Here is an 18,104-nt window from a genome sequence, read left to right as displayed (position 1 = left end):
GAATTGATTGACGGAGAAATTTACTCTAATAAGTGTCAAGATATCACAAATAAGGGTCCTAGATACTTAAACTAAATCATTTCTGGTCCTATATTGCTCAATAAATACAAATGGCTTGAAGGTAGATCAGATTCCTGTCCAATTTGCATATTTTCAGAAAGTTATGTAAATTCTTACCCATAGAAGTGTTTGTTTCCTTGTTAAATCAATAAATTCTAATGTAAATAAAGATAGCACGGATATAGTAGGAATAAAGTTAGCTAGGATATATTTATTACAACTATTTATAATATATTTGAATAAGTTTATATAATATTCACTATTTCATAACAATTATCCTATATTCCAATAAGATCAAAGAATATTCACTATTTCATATTATATATTTAATCTTTTAAAATAATACCTAAATCACTTCCCACTTGGCTACAAAATTAGAGTCATATTATTATGTTTTCAAATACTTATCTATTATGAAATTCATGATTTAATAAAGTTACTATACTGTAAATTATTGAACTATTCTAGTTTCAGTTAATTTATGATTATAAATATGATTGTCCCTTTAGCTTTGACAACATGTATTCATGTTGATTTATTTACATGAAATAAATATAAAACATGTAAATATATAAGGTTAGGAGCAAGGGAAGTGATTAATAAGTTGGTCGGAGGAATGTCCAAGTCAATGGTTGTGTTCCACGAGGGCTCCGATTGAATATTTGCTATTATTTATCTATTTTAGAGTCTTATATATTGATTCAATCGGGTGTAGTGATCAAGGCCTACAAAGCGTATGGAGGGGCTTCCCTTATTAACCAACACCAAAAAACATTATTATCTATATTATTATCTTTATGTACTTACCTGTAAATATGTATTTATCGTACAAATAAAAGTTATACATCAAAGTTGTAGTATATAGGTCAATAATTATAGGCAGGTAGGAAGTATGTAATCAGTTCTAGGTCATAGTTTTATTTAATTCACTATCTTTCGTTTATTGGGTTACAACACAACGTAGGGTTTCTCTGGATGTTTCATGGCCAATTCAAAGCAGTATTTGTTTCACTTTTATTTCACTCAAGTAAGTTTTGTTGTAGTTTCAAATATCTTCTTAGTAAATCCAATAGGTAGGAGTTAAGTAGGCAGGCGGTAGGCAACTGAAAGCGACGTTTACCTTTTATGAAATCAGACGCTGAGCGACGCATGAATAGGGCATTAAGCTGGTCTATAGGTGGAGCACGTTTTCACACCTTTAAGTTGATTTTGTATGAACGGGCGCGGGTGCCGAGATTTATCGCTACCTAATCGGACTCGAGCTTCTCCTTTCAATTCAACCGTAAATTCGTGCTAGCGCATGAGATGTTACACTATTTTGGTAATTAATTTCAATTTATACCGTATAAGCAGACGGTAAATATAACAAATTGTGTACATTTGTTTCGTTTGGTTGGTCATCAAAAAAGTTGCTGCTGTATGAGTACCTATAGTAGTTTGCAATAGAATCCAACAATCATGTAAACAAACCAAATTGTCACGATTACTCCGTAATCACACACATTTGACGATCAATTATGAACATAGTCTGATTTCAACGAACGCACCATTGTTTTCACATTATCTTCAACACGATTTAACTTGTATTTATAAGTTAAATTTGTTAAAACATTTGCAACGTAAAAATTTCGAAGTATTTGACAAGCTGTCATCTTAGTTTTTTACTCATCGAACTCTATAAGTCATTGAAAAGTTAGTGTTGTTCGTAATCTGAAGTTATCTTTTATTTTTAATTTAATAAATTATTTTAATTTAATATTATTTGAATACAATAATAATTTTTTTTCAAGAGCTTAATATAATTAACCAAAACGAAAAAAGGAAGAGGAAGAAATGAAAAAGCTAGACGGCATTTTAGACACGGCAAGCGATGACACAGTGGTTCCATCAACAACTACAACATACAACAGGAATGCGCACTCATCAAAATGATGCAAACAAAAATAGGGTAAATCGTGGTATAACTGGCATGTGTCAGTAACTGGCACTTTGACTATAAAACTAAATATATTAAGCTTTTGGATATATTAAGACCATCTTTGATGTGTTTACAGTAATCTCCAATTATTCATTGATATTATAGTTTAATTTTACGGCGCTAGGTGGGTATTTTCCGGCGCTGGAAATTATCTCAGTCAAAGCGGCGAAGATCGCCAAAAAAATGCACGTGCGTTAAGTTTCTCTTAAGGAGACACCAAAATTTGTATGGCCTGTTTTCGCGAAAATAAATAAGATTTTGATAGTGTGACAATAACAAGGAAGTAGGGGAAGGTCTAATCAATATCATAATAGCCCGATTCACTGTGATTTTAGTTGCTTTTGAGTTATATTTGAGGGTGCTAGTTACTGAAATGTAATTTATATCTTCACTTAGTAACTGGCACCCCCCTGCCAGTTACTAATATTTTGGGTTTTGTGATTTTAAGCTATTTTATACCTTCTATCGACAGAAAATACGATTTAAAGTGCACTGTAAAAACCCCCAGTGTCTAGGCAGCTTTGTTTCAATAACTGGCACGGGTCTGCCAGTTACTAATCTGCATACATTTTTTTACGCCCCAATAACTGGCACTTACTGGTGCGGTAAACATTTCTTTCATGTTTCTTTTCAGAAAAATGACTAAAATCAAGGCAATCTACAGTAGTCTGTAATTGTCCACTGCTGGACCTCTCACCAGCAGTGACACTGCACTCTGTTCTCAACCTTCCTCATCCAGCCACTACCGGTCAGCTTTATAAGGTCGTTGGTCCAGCTGGCCCGAAGGTATCCGCCGCTACCCTTGCCTGTTCGTGGTCTCCACTCTAGAGCGCGTTTGCCCCACTGGTCATCGGTTCTTCGGCAGCTATGGCCTGCCTAATGCCACTTGAGCATACAGAATTTAAGAGCTATATCGGTTACTCAAGTTCTCTTACGGATTACCTTATTTCTGATATGGTCCTTCAAAGAACCACCAATCTTTCCAATGCCCGCTGATTGATTCGGTGGACCAGTCCAACCGTCAGTGTCCACGTCTATGATCTATACGTCATCACCAGTAAGACGCATTGACTGAAGACCTTTGCCTTCAGGCATTTAGTTATGTGAAAATTTGTCAAATCTTCCCTTATGCAGTCCAATCCAGTAATACATATTTTGTTTTATGCACCTTACAGCTTCGTTTTCGAAGTTCCTTCTGCCTAGTCGAATAGACTGTCCAAGGTAGACATAATATACTGTTGCTGCATTAAGGCCGCTATGCATGTTACAACGAGGGAATTCCAGAACTGCGCAGGTCTAAATGGAATCAAAGGCTTTCTTATAGTCCTTGAAGAACTTGATAGAAACACGGTTCGTGATGACCTTATAAAACAGCTTGAAAACATGACTTATAAACAAAATTTGTTAAAGAGCTTCGAGAGCTGAGAGAGAAGCTGTTCGAGCATAGTAATAGCTTTCAGAAGAGCTGTACTAATTATGTCTTTACCCAGAGCATGTGAAGCTGAAAGCCGTAAAATCCTAAAATTTCCTCAAGAAATTTCAGCTTAGAGGCAACTATACTACCGTCAGCAGTCTTCAACTTAGCCAGGTCACTTCTCCCAAGCTGCTGAATGAATACATCAAGGTCCACAAGCATTTGCTTTCTCCATTTCCGTTTCCGAATCCAAGGTGTAGGGTCTACAATTATATCGTGTATAGCTGAACAGCACGCAAAACCTATGGCTCACTGTAACACCAAGCCGCACGTGCAGGCACACGTCCAGTCGGCTCGCCGGTCAAACACAGACTGACTCAGCCCGCCACCGACTGCTACCTCACTACTTGTGTACATGAGACAAGGCGTTATATCTACTGTATAGATACAAACACTACATCCCTTTCTTATCAATATTTTTATTATTGTTTAACAGAACAATATACCCTCACCAGAATCACATTAATTAGATACAATTTATATTAATAATCAATTGGAGTGTCTCAACAACTAACATATCATTGCTCGACCGATTTGTCATTTACAGCTTCCCACTGGCCTTCTACTCTCTTCAAGTGTATAATATTCCTTCTGAGCTGTTGTCCAGTCTCTTCGTTTCTCACTGTAATGTCCCCGCCCAAGGACTTTTCCACTACATGTGGTGTTGGGTTAAAGCTGGGAGTAAGCTTATTAGTTTTCTCAATTTCTTTTACATACACTTTGTCTCCTTCTTTCATGTCGGGTGATTCTGCTCTTCTCTTCCGGTCTCCATATTCTTTCCCTTTCTCTTTTTGAATTTTGTCATGGTCTCTTATCTCTGTATCATCGCTTTGACTGGTCATGTTCCTAATCATTGGAATTTTATCCCTATTTTGCCTCTTAAAGAAGAGCTCCGATGGTGATTTCCCAGTTACTGAATGGGGGGTTGAGTTATACATCATGAGATACTCATATAACGTCTCTTTGATGTCCTTTCGTTCTATTTGGCTTATTTTGAGGCGTTTTAAAATATCGCGATTTTGACGCTCTACCTCCCCATTCATCTGGGGCCAATACGGCACAGTACTGAAGAGTTTTATGCCACATTCCTTACAAAAATCCTTGAACTCCTCACTCACAAATTGACGTCCATTGTCAGCAGTTACAGAAACAGGGTACCCCAGGCGGCTAAATATCTCCTTCAATAATTTGATCATCTGTGCACTGGTGATAGTTTTGGTCAGTTTAATTTCTTTGTATCGACTATAATAATCAACGACTACTAACAGGTAGTCGTGACTGGGTAACGGCCCTAGCAAGTCTATCGCAACATCTAACCAGGGTTCTGCTGGAAGTTCCCGACGCTTCATTACAGCTGGTGGATTGGGTAGAGACACAAGTGTACACCCTTTGCAACTCTTCACCATTGTCTCCGCGTCTTTATCTATTCTCGGCCACCAAACTTTTGAGCGTAATCTTCCCTTCATGGCCACTATGCCGGGATGCCCTTCGTGGGCTGCGTTCAGTACTTGCTTCTTAAGTTTCTCAGGAACAACTATCCTATTGCCTCTCAAAAGAATGTTTTCATAGAAACAAAGCTCGTTCTCAAAAATCTTGTACTTTTTAACGGACTCATCCCACTCACCATGGTAAATTCCCCTTTTCACACTTTGTATCTCCGCATCTTTTTCCGAATGGTCAGTCAATTCTTTTAAACGGATTGCTTGGGGCTTCGCTATTTGTATTATTTGATTAACGTAGTCCTTGTCTTCACTTATATTGTTCACCTCTTTACACAACCGTGATAGGGGGTCTGCAATATTTGTGTTTCCTGGCTTATATTTAATATTGTAGCGATAAGCTTGTAGCTTTAAAACCCAACGTTCCACGCGCGCACAGGGTCGTGACTTTGGGCTGAACAAAAACTCTAACGGCTTATGATCCGTAATAAGGTCGAATTCTTTCCCGAAAAGAAACGTATTAAAGTGTTCAATAGCCCATACGAGAGCTAACGCTTCTTTTTCGGTCTGACTATATTTACGCTCACAACTTGTCAGTGTACGATTTCCGTAAGCTATTATTCTAGGCCCGCTGCAGTCAATTTGGACCAACACTGCTCCTAGACCAACAGGACTGGCATCAGCTATCACCTGTGTTTTATCTTTAACATCATAATAACCCAATGTCTCTATTCCTGTTAATGTCTCCTTCAACGTAATAAATGCTTTATCTTGCTTCCTTGTCCAGTACTGAGTGATACTCGCTTTCTTTCCTAACTTCAGTCTCAACAGTTCTTTCAATGGCTCAGTCATGGTAGCCAAATTAGGTATCCATTTATTAATGTAATTGACGAGTCCAAGGAAACTCTGTAATTCCTCTACAGTGTTGGGCACTCTAAATTCTTTAATGCTCTTCATGTATTTCGGTAAGGGCTTAACTCCACCCGGTGTCAGTTCATGTCCCAAAAAATTAACTTTTTGCACTTTGTAGATACATTTATCCTCATTCAAGAGAACGTTGTTTTCCTTCAGTGTCTTTAAAACTTTTGCCAGTCTCGTGTCATGTTCTTCTTCGCTACTACCGCAAATCAAAATGTCATCGATAAAATTTATGACCCCATCACACTTTATCAGCATTTTCTCTAATAATTTTTGGAACAACTCTGGCGCACAGGTCACTCCGAACATCAGTCTTTTGTATCTGTAGAGACCACTGGATGTTATGAAGGTAGTCAGGTGGCGTGAATTCGGATGGAGCTCAATTTGATGGAAAGCATTTTTAATATCCAATTTAGAAAAGTATTGTGCTTTCCTGATTTTCGGTAACAGGTGATCCATACAGGGTAATGGGTGATTCTCTTTTAGTATAGCCGTGTTTGCACGCCTCATGTCGATACACAATCGAACCTCCCCATTGTCCTTAAGAATGGGTACAATTGGCGAAATCCACGAAGACGGTTCATGTACCTCTTCAATAATATCAGCAAACAGTAACTCATTTATCTTTTCTTGTATCTCTTTTTCTATTGGTATAGGAATCCTTCGGTAAGGCTGCATCACCGGTTTTACGGATTTATCAATCGGAATTTCAACCAGAATATCTTTAAATTTCGGAAATGGTTTCTGTTCTTCACGAACTTGATTCACTCCTAACCCAAGCTTCAGAACGCCTAATCGTAATGCGGTGTCTTTCCCAAGTAGATTCCGGGTCCCATTCTGGATTACATAAATGGTGCTTTTCTCAGACCGTGTGCCGATATTTAATACCGCCTCAAATGAGCCTTTAACCTGCAAGGGCTCCACGCACCCGTAAGCCATAAGCATTTTATTGGGCTCCTTGATTTGTTTGGAGCAATTCACTTTATTATTTTTTAAGTATTCCCACGCCTTATCTGTTATCAAATTGAGTTTGCAACCTGAATCTATTAGCATCTCTAGTTTGACATTGCCTACGTTGCAATCAATCGTTGCGTCGTCGCTAACATTGAAAACATACTGAACTTCTTCATCTGGTCCTTCTAGAGAATTTATTGCATCTCCTTGCCGTAATCTCTTCAAATTGTTTCTGTTCCATGTTGGTCCCTGTTCTATTTTCCGTTTCAATTGGTTTGATTTGGTTTTGCAACATCTTTGATAGTGGCCCAATTTACCGCAAGCATGGCATTTTTTCTCCTTAGCTGGGCATTTAAAATCATTAGGGCTGTGAGTAAAGTTGCCACATCTGCCACATTTTGGTTTATTACTTCCTTCTTCAACCTTCCTATCATTCTTGATAACCCTTGTATTTCGGTTGATTATAGAATTCACATTCTCATCTTTCGTGTTTTCCTTGTTTTTCTGTTCGTAGCATACTAACTGTTGATTTACCACTTCTAATGTATTTGCTTCTGTGATTACTTTGTCTAAAGTCACCGTCTCTCCCATTATCAAAATCTTCTTCCGCAGCTCTGACGATTGGCACCGTTCAATTATTTGATCTATTATGTGATCGTCCGGCTTATCAAACTTACATTTACTCGCTTGGTCCCTTAATTTAACCAAAAACTTCTCGAAACTTTCACCTTCATCTTGCTTAATTAATCGGAAGACATGCCTCTCAAAAGTTTTGTTCTGTTTGGGTCGGAAGAAATTATCTAATGCTTCAACTGCTACTTGAAATACATCGGTTTCTGGAGTCACAGCGCTGGCACATGGAAGATTGTAAAAAATGTCCTGTAGTCCAGTACCCCCTAGTAATAGCAACGTAGCTCTTTTCTTCGATGGAGACTTTATATCAGCTGCTTCAAGATAGATTTCTAATGATCTCTTCCATTTCTCCCATCGTAATCCTACAGAAGCGTTGTCGCCTTCGAGATCTAATTTTTCTGGAGCTGGCAGCATGTTCGCCATAGTTGTTGGGGCGCCCTGAAAATATTCATCCAATTTAATGGAACGCTTACGCCAATTAAATGGTCTTTTTTTTATCTCCAATTGAATGGAATAACTCATCCAATTTAATGGAAGCACCAATCCAATTTAATGGAATCATAATTATCTCCAATTTAATGGAAATCCATGTCATCAATTCAATGATAACCAATTACTACCAATTTAATGGAAGTCCGAAGCATATCTTTGTTTTTATTTTACTAACCTAGTTGTCAGATCTCATTCTGCAATAATCTGAATTAACTCTACATCGACTCTTTATTGACTCTACATTGCCTCTACATTGACTCTACATTGACTCTACATTGACTCTACATTGACTCTACATTGACTCTACATTGACTCTACATTGACTCTACATTGACTCTACATTGACTCTACATTGACTCTACATTGACTCTACATTGACTCTACATTGACTCTACATTGACTCTACATTGACTCTACATTGACTCTACATTGACTCTTTATATTGACAAGTCACTGTATTTGACACAACTGTTTTTTTTTTTTCAGTATGTGATATGAGCACTGCTGGTACCTACTTAAGGACTACACAGTAAATACCAAAAAATATATTTCAAACATAATGTATGTAAATAAGATTATTTAATGGCGTGGCGTCAGCCATTATCAAGTTATTGACTACTTAATATAAAAATGTAAGACTACCCTCACCAAAAAATGTTTTGATTAGCCATTTTTATAATATTGCATTGAAATTCATAAGTAATCACACTAATCAATTAATAAGATATTGAAAAACGAACTTGATGATCACATATACTATGATCTCACACATTTTTAACGTTTGTAAACTAGTTACCACACAATGCAATGTGTTTAGCTGAAAAATCCACATATCTCCTAACCAAAGTTTTGTACATACATAAATATAACTTTCACTGACCTTTTTCCTCGTCGCCACTTGTAGGGTCTACAATTATATCGTGTATAGCTGAACAGCACGCAAAACCTATGGCTCACTGTAACACCAAGCCGCACGTGCAGGCACACGTCCAGTCGGCTCGCCGGTCAAACACAGACTGACTCAGCCCGCCACCGACTGCTACCTCACTACTTGTGTACATGAGACAAGGCGTTATATCTACTGTATAGATACAAACACTACACAAGGGTTTCTCGATTTGTTGCATTCATATGGACCCACGATTCGTCGCATACTTGTACTGTCATTTTGTCGTAGAAGTCGACCATTACAACGGTGATTTTGAGTCTTACCGGTACAAAACCTAGACAGGTAATAGTACATTACCTAATATCAAATATATTATTGATTTTAGAGTACTTATTGACCTAATTGCATGATTTTTTAAAAGGTGCCAGTTACTGAAACATCATGTGACAGTTACTAATTTTTACTGCCAGTTACTAGGTTTTTTGGGGGTAGTGGATATAAACTTCATTAAAATCGAATATTAATCATATATCTTTACCATTTATGCCTATAATTGTTCGTCATCTTATTGCCAGTAATTCAAGCCTACCAATGCTTAAATCAGGCCAATACTTTATTTTTAATATATTTTTTTGTGTTGCTAGTCGCTTAAACTGCCAGTTACTAGTACTTTTACCCTAGACCTAACGAATTCACCTTAAGATTTATATTTGAAGTGAAAGAGGCCGCGAGCCGATAGAGAGGGTTACCACAGAGCCCTTCCTCTCTTTCTAACAATTGCCAGGATTTAGTTGTGTAAACTTTAGTAGATTTTTTACGAAGAGAGCTATGTAAAAAAAATATTAAATTAACTCATAGACTACAGTATATCATATCATTTTCAAAAACAAATTTATAGTAAATCATTATAAACATGTAATTTTAATGAAATATGTGGTATTTGTATGAATAATAATTTCAATATAATATAAAAAATATTGGTAGTTTTTCTAAATACTTTAGGACAAGACCGAAGTTGTCAAGATGACGGATGACGTTTATACTGTTGTGAGAGACGTTATGGTTAGGGTGACCATTCATTCGTACTTTTGAATCACTTTCCATTAATTAGGACCTGTTTCATTCAACTTTGAGGAGCATATTGAAGGACAGATTTAATTTAATTTAATAAGGTACCTACTTTCCCCACAGAAAATAGAATAGAATAGTAAAACGTGTAAATAAAGAAGATCCAATAAATACATTGTACTCGTATTATACTCATTATAAAAATGTGTCTTGTTTGATTTCGCTCATCTTATTATTTACGTCAATCCTAACTCTCTAATAAAATTAAAACCAGTTCATCTTAGTAGAATTTGGTAAAAAGACAGATTGTTGTTGCTAGTTCAAACCTTGGGAATATCTAATTGATATGGAAAAAAAAAACAAATCAATATTACATTGCAGTTTGCGCTGCAACAACACATCTATACAAATTTTACCCTCACCCCATTTGTTTACTCAATTGTCATATCACCTAAATACATTCGTACCTACATTGCAATCGAATTATTCGAATAATAGGTGACTTTGAGACCATCGACACCTATTCGCGACATGATAGATTAGAAGTGATGTCTCATGAATTACCTAAAATTATGGTCACCAAAAATAGAAAGAGATGGAGGGCTCCGTGCTGACTATCTCTGTCGGCTCGTTTTTTCGGTGCAGTGCGCATTCCTGTTGTATTATTACTTCCATGGGTTCCATTTATAATTACGGTCACTGGCGACACTTCTGATAGTGATGATGACGAAGACGAAGATTTAAATTTGTTTTACACTTTTTTTATATATAATCAGTTTTATTTTATAGTCTATGGCTTATATATTTAATCTAATTAGAACACTATGACATCACTATGGGCATAAACAATACGCTGTCAATGTCAGTCCGCCATATTTGTTTACATGATTGTTGGATTCTATTGCAAACGACTATAGTTACATACATTTTAGTTTATCCAATGTTGGTTATACTACTGGTTGTACTATGTTTATGTGAGAGTACATACTTCATTTAAGTGAACTATTATTATGATGCATCATTTAAAATTTAATTCCATCTTATAATTATTGACAGAATGATTTTGAAAAAGCTTTCAGTAAGTATATCATCCTCATCACATCAAAACAATTAAACTCAGTTTTCAGATTCACAAGCACAGACCATCAAAACCTCTACTGGGGTAACATAATAAAAATCCTATAGGATCTCACATTCTGCGGATACATCACGGGGTTAAAGACGGAATGTGCCCCAGGTATACCAGAGCCGTAACTATCAAAACTCGTAGGTACAAGCTGGTACGGCTACCATAATCCTATAGGAACTCACATTCTCCGGATACAACATGGGGTTGAAGACGGAGGTGCGGCCCAGGTACCAGGGCCGCATGGGGTCGTACTTCCTCAGCTCTTCCACCAGCCGCGGCACGTTCACGTAGTTGTCGTCGTCGAAGTGGCAGAACCATCTGGAACAATGGAAGTCTGTGAGCGAGGGTTGTTGAGAGAATTTGAAACTAGAAAAATATACTGTAAATTCGCTGATGGGCCCCATGGATTTAGACTAAATCATAGACACTGAATATTTACAATTTTCAGTCAGTACGTCCAACATGCTTATTTCACCACTGACAAGGAATCGCTGTGATATTGCCTGAAGTAAGCATAGGTTCTGTCCAGAATTTCTAGATTTACACAAATAAGAAATTTATCAGAGATAAATAATCGATTAACAATGTCTGATTTTAAATTACTTATTTTTTTGTTTATCCTTACAAAACTAAAGCAAGTCAATGTTATACTTGATTACTATTAATTAACATCCATGCCAAGCACAATTTAAACACAGCCGCTCAGCGCACGCTGGTAGTTTATAAACTTGTATTTTTAAAGAGGTCCGATTCTTGGACCGATCATTACGAACGCAGTAACTGTATAATTTAGTGACATTACCTGACATGCAAATAACAGGAGCCAGAAGTGCGTATAAGCGACTCCAGATAATATTTTAATTGCAGCAAAACCGTATGACAAATGGCCATGTATTTCAACCTTTTGATTACACGTTCCAGTGGCTTGCGAGCGATTGCAAAATTAATGCGTATGTTTAACGTTGGTACAGTGGCAGCCATTTATGATACTACACTTAATGTTTGGTATATGGTTCTTAGTCTGTTCGTCATAAGGATTCATTTACAACATTATAACGCTCTAAATGTAGACGGACTTCCATTGTATCTACATGCTATTATAAATAAAATGTCGGTCGCTCTGTAATGGCGCTTACGAATAGGTGCTCAACAACATCATTACGCATTGTCAAAGGTGGCAAAAGGACCCTTTTATATTTTTTTATACAAATAATTATGAAGAATTATAGGTACCTATATTATGTAATGTATATTGTGTACCTTTTTGAGTTTTGAACTAAAAAGAACAGTGCTAAATATATATTAAATATTTATTTTCGATTTTAATATCTTTGAATTGTATTATGTTTAACTTTACATGATTTCTATATTTTATTTGCATTTACATAGCATCGGGAACAGGGCTCGTATTGCTTTTAAGCATAGGCATTATACATGCGTGGGTGAACAAGTCAAGATTCCAAAATTAGGTATTATTCATTATACCTACATTCTGTGTTTTCTTGACGATTTCCAATTCTTTTCAATACATAGGTACATTATTGTCGCTATAGACGCAAAATAATTAGGAATATGATTAAATAATAATCGTTGATGATAATGAAAAAGTAAAATCTCTAATAATGTCATTTACAATTTCACAATAACTAAATTCACGTTTTCAGTTATTATTAAGACAATACAAAACCATCTTATTATTTCTGAAACCACAAAATCAGAACTACTCATAACACTATATAGTTTACTTAAAAATTTTAAACTCATGACCAGCTCACAGAATACAACGCTCTTTCATTATAAAATGAAAAAAAAAACACAGCTTACTGCCTAGCAATCGGTAGTTGAGTAAATATTTGTAATACCGAAGCATTCAGGCCTTCAAAAACATCAACTAAGTGCATTTTGTTTTTATTAAAAAGCGATATCCACTAGTCTAGTTAAAACTGTAGTTTTTTCGACTCCACTCTGTTGACCATCAAAATGAGAAGTTGATGTTGAGGCTAGAATAATATTATGTCTCCAATAATGTGTTTGCTACAGCCTGAATATGAAAGGAATGGGATCTATGGCTCCTTTAAACTTCTCATTATTATCGTACGACGTAAAGTAAGCACATCGTCTAAATATCTAAAATCTTGTTCGAGCCTTGTATATTTTTACTCTACCTGATGTGGATACGATAGGAATTGTAAATCAGCATCAATTTTGAATTTTCTTCTTTGTAATGTGACTGTTTTCCACGATGAATATAATTTTATCATTTATGTTGGTTTGTAGTACTCAACTTAAAAGTATTTTTTGTAGATAGATTTTTCTTGTTCAAATATTTTTGAAGGTTACGCAAAGTTTGCGTTTTTTGTGGATAAGTGAGCACTAACTTAGTATATATTAATATATAAGTATATTATTATACTCGTGAGATTCATTCAGTAATTAGTGAGCAGATTAATAACATCTGTCATTCATGATCACTGTTTGTATGAAACAAATCTTCTGTTGATTGCCTTATAATTGTCGACATGTACCATATTATTACTGTAGGTGTATTAGGTACTTCATAGCTCCAGAATAATTAATGTTAATAATAATGGTATTCATTGCTAATGCTATGTTATGTTCCTATATCATTGAAGAATTTCTCCCTGATCGTGTTTATCGAATCATATTATCAGATATCAAAAAAGATTTTTAAGGCCTCAACATCAACACATCATGTTGGTACTTAAGGCAAAGTTTATATTTCACAATGTAGATTAATTATTTATTTTAAAATTCAAAAAGAAGTTGTAAAATTACATTGATTTCACAATTTCATTTGATTTTAGAAGCTCACGCTATCGCTAGTGGTATATGCGCCGTATGTCTGTTGAGTTAAAGGGAATTTTCGATGCGGTATCAATGAATACCGAAAAACTCATCCGAACGTTTATTGTCGCAAATATTTTAGTAAGAATATAGATCGATATGATTTAATCGTCATTGAGAATTTTCAATGACAACTAAAAATCATATCGATCTCTCATATTGACAATGATCATGTGCTTTGAACAAGGCAATTATAACTACCTTGCCCCGCACCTTCTAGCAAATCGGTGTTTAAAGGTACCTTAAGCATTGTCATTCACGTTATTAATACTATATGTACTTTAGTTATCTATGACAATCTGGACTTACTTCTTCCCGCTGTTGATGAAGTGGTCGTACTCGACGGCGGTCTTGCAGCACAGGTGCTGGCGCTCGTGCAAAGGCGAGCACTTCGTGTCCACCATGTGGCCGTCTAGAAAAACATTATTAAGTGTGAGATAGAGATTAGGTTTGTTAATTAGTAAATTATATGGTATTAGTAGTAGTAGAAGCTTTCAGCGAAAAGTTGACAAGTGTACTTATCTTCATCTATGTACGTACGAAAACTTAGATAACTATCTATTCAATGACTAGTGAATGATTTGAATTTTTAAGCCAAATTGTATTCAAAATTTTGAGTTTGTACCTAATCGCAGTAGTTAACTAGGCTTCGAATCAAAAAAATTTATTAATAATACTCACTTGTTTGATACTGATGAAGCGGGTTGTCTATGTCCGTGAAGAACCATGTCTGAAACAAACAAACAATAGTTCAAAGACTTTTAATCAAAAGGGAGATTTTAGTTAATTTACACCCTATGACCTATGAGATTCCTTGGGCAATCTTATTTCGTAATAAGTTCCAAATGCCAGAGCGTGTAGTAAAACATAGATAAGTAGGTAGGTACTTATTTCAATTTAAAAAATATTTTTATCGATAAAATTTGTTTAAACAACGTGAAAAGTACAACGTAGTGCAAAAGTGTAGACTTTGGACCACTGAACTTCATTACTGGTAAATTACTTTGGAGATGTTTTTGCATCGGATAACCTTTTGATGAACTTAATAATTTAATTTGGTTATTTTTCATTCATCATGGGTACGAATTTACGACATATAAATCCAGAATAGGTGCTTCAAAGTGTTGGATTCAGGTCGTCAAATATTGTGAGCAGTGAAGCATGAGCCTGAACCGATATAACATTGCCAAAATACACTGATGTATTGTACCTATATTATATTACATATTTATTATGTAAAGGTTGTAAATAGCTTCATGCATTGCTGGCTGGTTCAGATGGATACATGCATACAGATCAGACCTATTGAAATTTTAGACGCGTGCAAGGCATTGAAGTTATAGAATAGAATAAAATAAAAATAAAACTTGATTTCATTTGATCCACGAATAAACATAAATAAATGTGGGAACTAGGGCATGCAATACCGCAATACCGGTATCCGTAATACCGGGATCCCGGACAAAATTCCCGCTTTTTTCAATACCGGTATTGAAAGTTAATACCGGTATTGAAGTAATACCGGAATCGGACTTTTTAGGCTATAAATAAAGCGATTAAGATTTAGTTAGCCTTGTGTTCCTATTTTCCTATATACTATGAAAGCGCACTTGTTCCCAACCGTTTTATGCAGTTTTCGGCTGCTAGAAATCTACTGTTGACCATGCGTAAACAGGCACCGGATGTAAAAAAAATAATTTATTCTAAAATTTAAACTCTAAAACTTAATTCTCGTAAAAATCTACAACAAAATACAGAACATGATTGTATTTTCTTGTTTTATTTTGATGTATACGACCTTTAATCACAGTTTATGCCATTTATTACAAGGATGTCTAATACCGGTATTAATACCGGGATCCCGGTATTGAGTTGTAATACCGGAACTCAATACCGGTATTGAAAATTGTTCCGGTATTGCATGCCCTAGTGGGAACCATAGAACGAGACAAGATCAAGTTGAATGACACCGGCATGATTGAATAGCGAAAAACTGCTACAAGTACAAAGTGAAACATAAAGGGCCGTAGGTCCGGAATGGGGTCACGTGGCGGGCGCGCGACGAGACACGCGCGGCGCAGGCGCAGGACCACTTACTCATGTTGGTCCTTCGGCCCGGATTAGCCCACGATTATGCACGCTCCAGATTCAGGAAACGAGAATTATAAGCACGACCGTATTGCCGACCAGTGACTATTGTTTGCTCTTGAACAGTTTAAAGATCGATAGATTAGAATGGTCGGGTCGTGATGTGAAACTTGCACTTTTGAAGGCGAAACTCATTTTAGACAATTACCTCTGTTGATTTCACTGCCTTGAAGAAAGCTTTGGAGGGAATATATTCTTACAGATGTGGTAAATGTAATTATTTCGATTGCATGCTTCGTAATATACAATCCTTGACACTGATTTGCACAATACAAACCACAACAATCTTGCAAAAAAGCGTTTCTGAGAATTTACCGTGAAGTCGCGCTGCCTACCTGATAAAGTTTGTTTTGATAATATTGACATAGCAGATAGTAAAGGGCTGGTTTATAAAAATGATGATATCTCTATTATCGTAAACCGAGGCTAATAATAATAAAGCTGGAGACACATTACTCCAGATATTGGAGCATTAATCACTGGTGTTATTGTATGGGGTCTCCGCAGGCAGTCTTTTTATTACCGTTCCTTTAGTTTTAAGTTTAGTGTTGAACCACAACACAATTCATGTCATAGGTTACTCTTATAACTTGGAAGTATTAGGTTTCAATACAATTTTATTGTTATTCTTATATTATGTTTCACAAATGTTAACCGATGTGTTATTTGAATCATTGAACAGGTTTGTGGGCTTGATTTAATATTTTTGTTAAGTTTTTATGACTTTGCGTCTGCGCAGAGTAAACTTGTTTGTTTTCTTTATTATTATCATGCGTGTCTTCTGCTCTCAAATTAAGACAAAATTCTTACCTGATTTTTTGCTAATTGGAACCATGTCTTCAATATCACTGGTAACCTACTTTTTTGGTTGTATCTTGTTGTTTTAACACCAATAAAAATGTCATCTAACGTAATGTTTTTATTCTGTTCACTTTCACTATTAACTGATTTATCCACGCTTTCTTTGCCGCTTGCATTTTTAGTAACAACACTTTCTGTCCTTTCCACAAGATTCGCATCTTCATCAAACTGCACTGCTGCTGGTCTACTAACTTGAAGGATTAAGTTAGAACTGACTCCACCTTGATAAACCAGGAAACTGCAGTAGCCGATGGCAAGCAGCGCGACCGCGGATTTGATTCTGCTTAGCCCTTTCATGCCAAGGCTATGTGGCGCCGAAGCGAGGATAAGCTTTCAAAAGGATATCTCGTTATCACTCATCTGTTTGGGTTATCGGAACACTAATATGGAATGCGGCGGGCCCGCAGGAGCATTGTGCTCCGGCGCCAGAGAACGGTTACAAACTAAATAAAAATGTAGCACAGGCTTGGAGCAAACACGCCCGCGCCAGCGCCCCACCAGTTGCGACAGCCGGCCTGCGGGTGCGAGCGAGAGGCGGGGTCATCTGTCTCGCTCCTCTGGCAGGTCTACCTGCGCCGGCGGCGGCCGGCGTCCTGGAGACACCCGTGTCAATGGCTCTCGTAATTGGCGCCTTCTTTTGTGAAGAATCGGGAAACAGTGGGCACATTTATGTTTAAAACTCTTAATTTGAAGAAGAGCTTTTAGGATATTTGGTTGTTAAAATAGGTAAGCAGTTGATACTAATGTATATGCACCTCACATAGCACATATAATAATATGCACTCTGCCTTCCCCGTAATAACCTTAATTAATAATTACTTATATCATTTATTTTTGCTAGGCACTTGGTGTTTCAGGTAATTTTATGGCACTAATCATGTCAATCATAATATTCTAGTCTATGATGCTATGATGTCAATACTGACAAGTATAAATGACATAAATGATGGTAGTTTTTTTTAACCTAGTTCAGTTGCAAATACTAGTTATGTATACTGCCAACTTTTTGCTCATTTTGATCCATACCTTTAGCTTTAACATACTAAAGGGTACTTACCTAAATATTTTTGTACATTGACTTAAATAGTATAAATTAACCAATTATAAAGTACAATACAATAATATGTCTTTATTTATAAAAACAGACCATATAATTCACATTATAAAAAAGAGTAAACACAATAGACGGCCTTATC

General features: G+C 36.2%; 1 protein-coding gene across 1 annotated transcript in view; it reads right to left on the bottom strand.

The window, feature by feature from the left end:
• LOC105390350 (fringe glycosyltransferase) overlaps positions 1-17,842 on the bottom strand; it is a 30,114-nt gene extending 12,272 nt beyond the window's left edge. Inside the window, exons 1-4 of the mRNA XM_011561638.3 lie at positions 16,858-17,842; positions 14,581-14,629; positions 14,209-14,311; positions 11,217-11,352 (exon numbers count right to left, since the gene is read on the bottom strand). Coding sequence (XP_011559940.3) covers positions 11,217-11,352; positions 14,209-14,311; positions 14,581-14,629; positions 16,858-17,205 — 636 coding nt within the window. The 5' untranslated portion in view covers positions 17,206-17,842. The remainder of the gene's footprint in view (positions 1-11,216; positions 11,353-14,208; positions 14,312-14,580; positions 14,630-16,857) is intronic.
• Between the last annotated feature and the right edge of the window lie 262 nt (positions 17,843-18,104).

This window comes from Plutella xylostella, chromosome 10, assembly GCF_932276165.1.
Source record: "Plutella xylostella chromosome 10, ilPluXylo3.1, whole genome shotgun sequence".
Taxonomy (NCBI): Eukaryota; Metazoa; Arthropoda; class Insecta; order Lepidoptera; family Plutellidae; genus Plutella; species Plutella xylostella.
The sequence above is the reverse complement of the archived record's forward strand: the minus strand, read 5'-3'. Positions and strand labels throughout refer to the sequence as shown.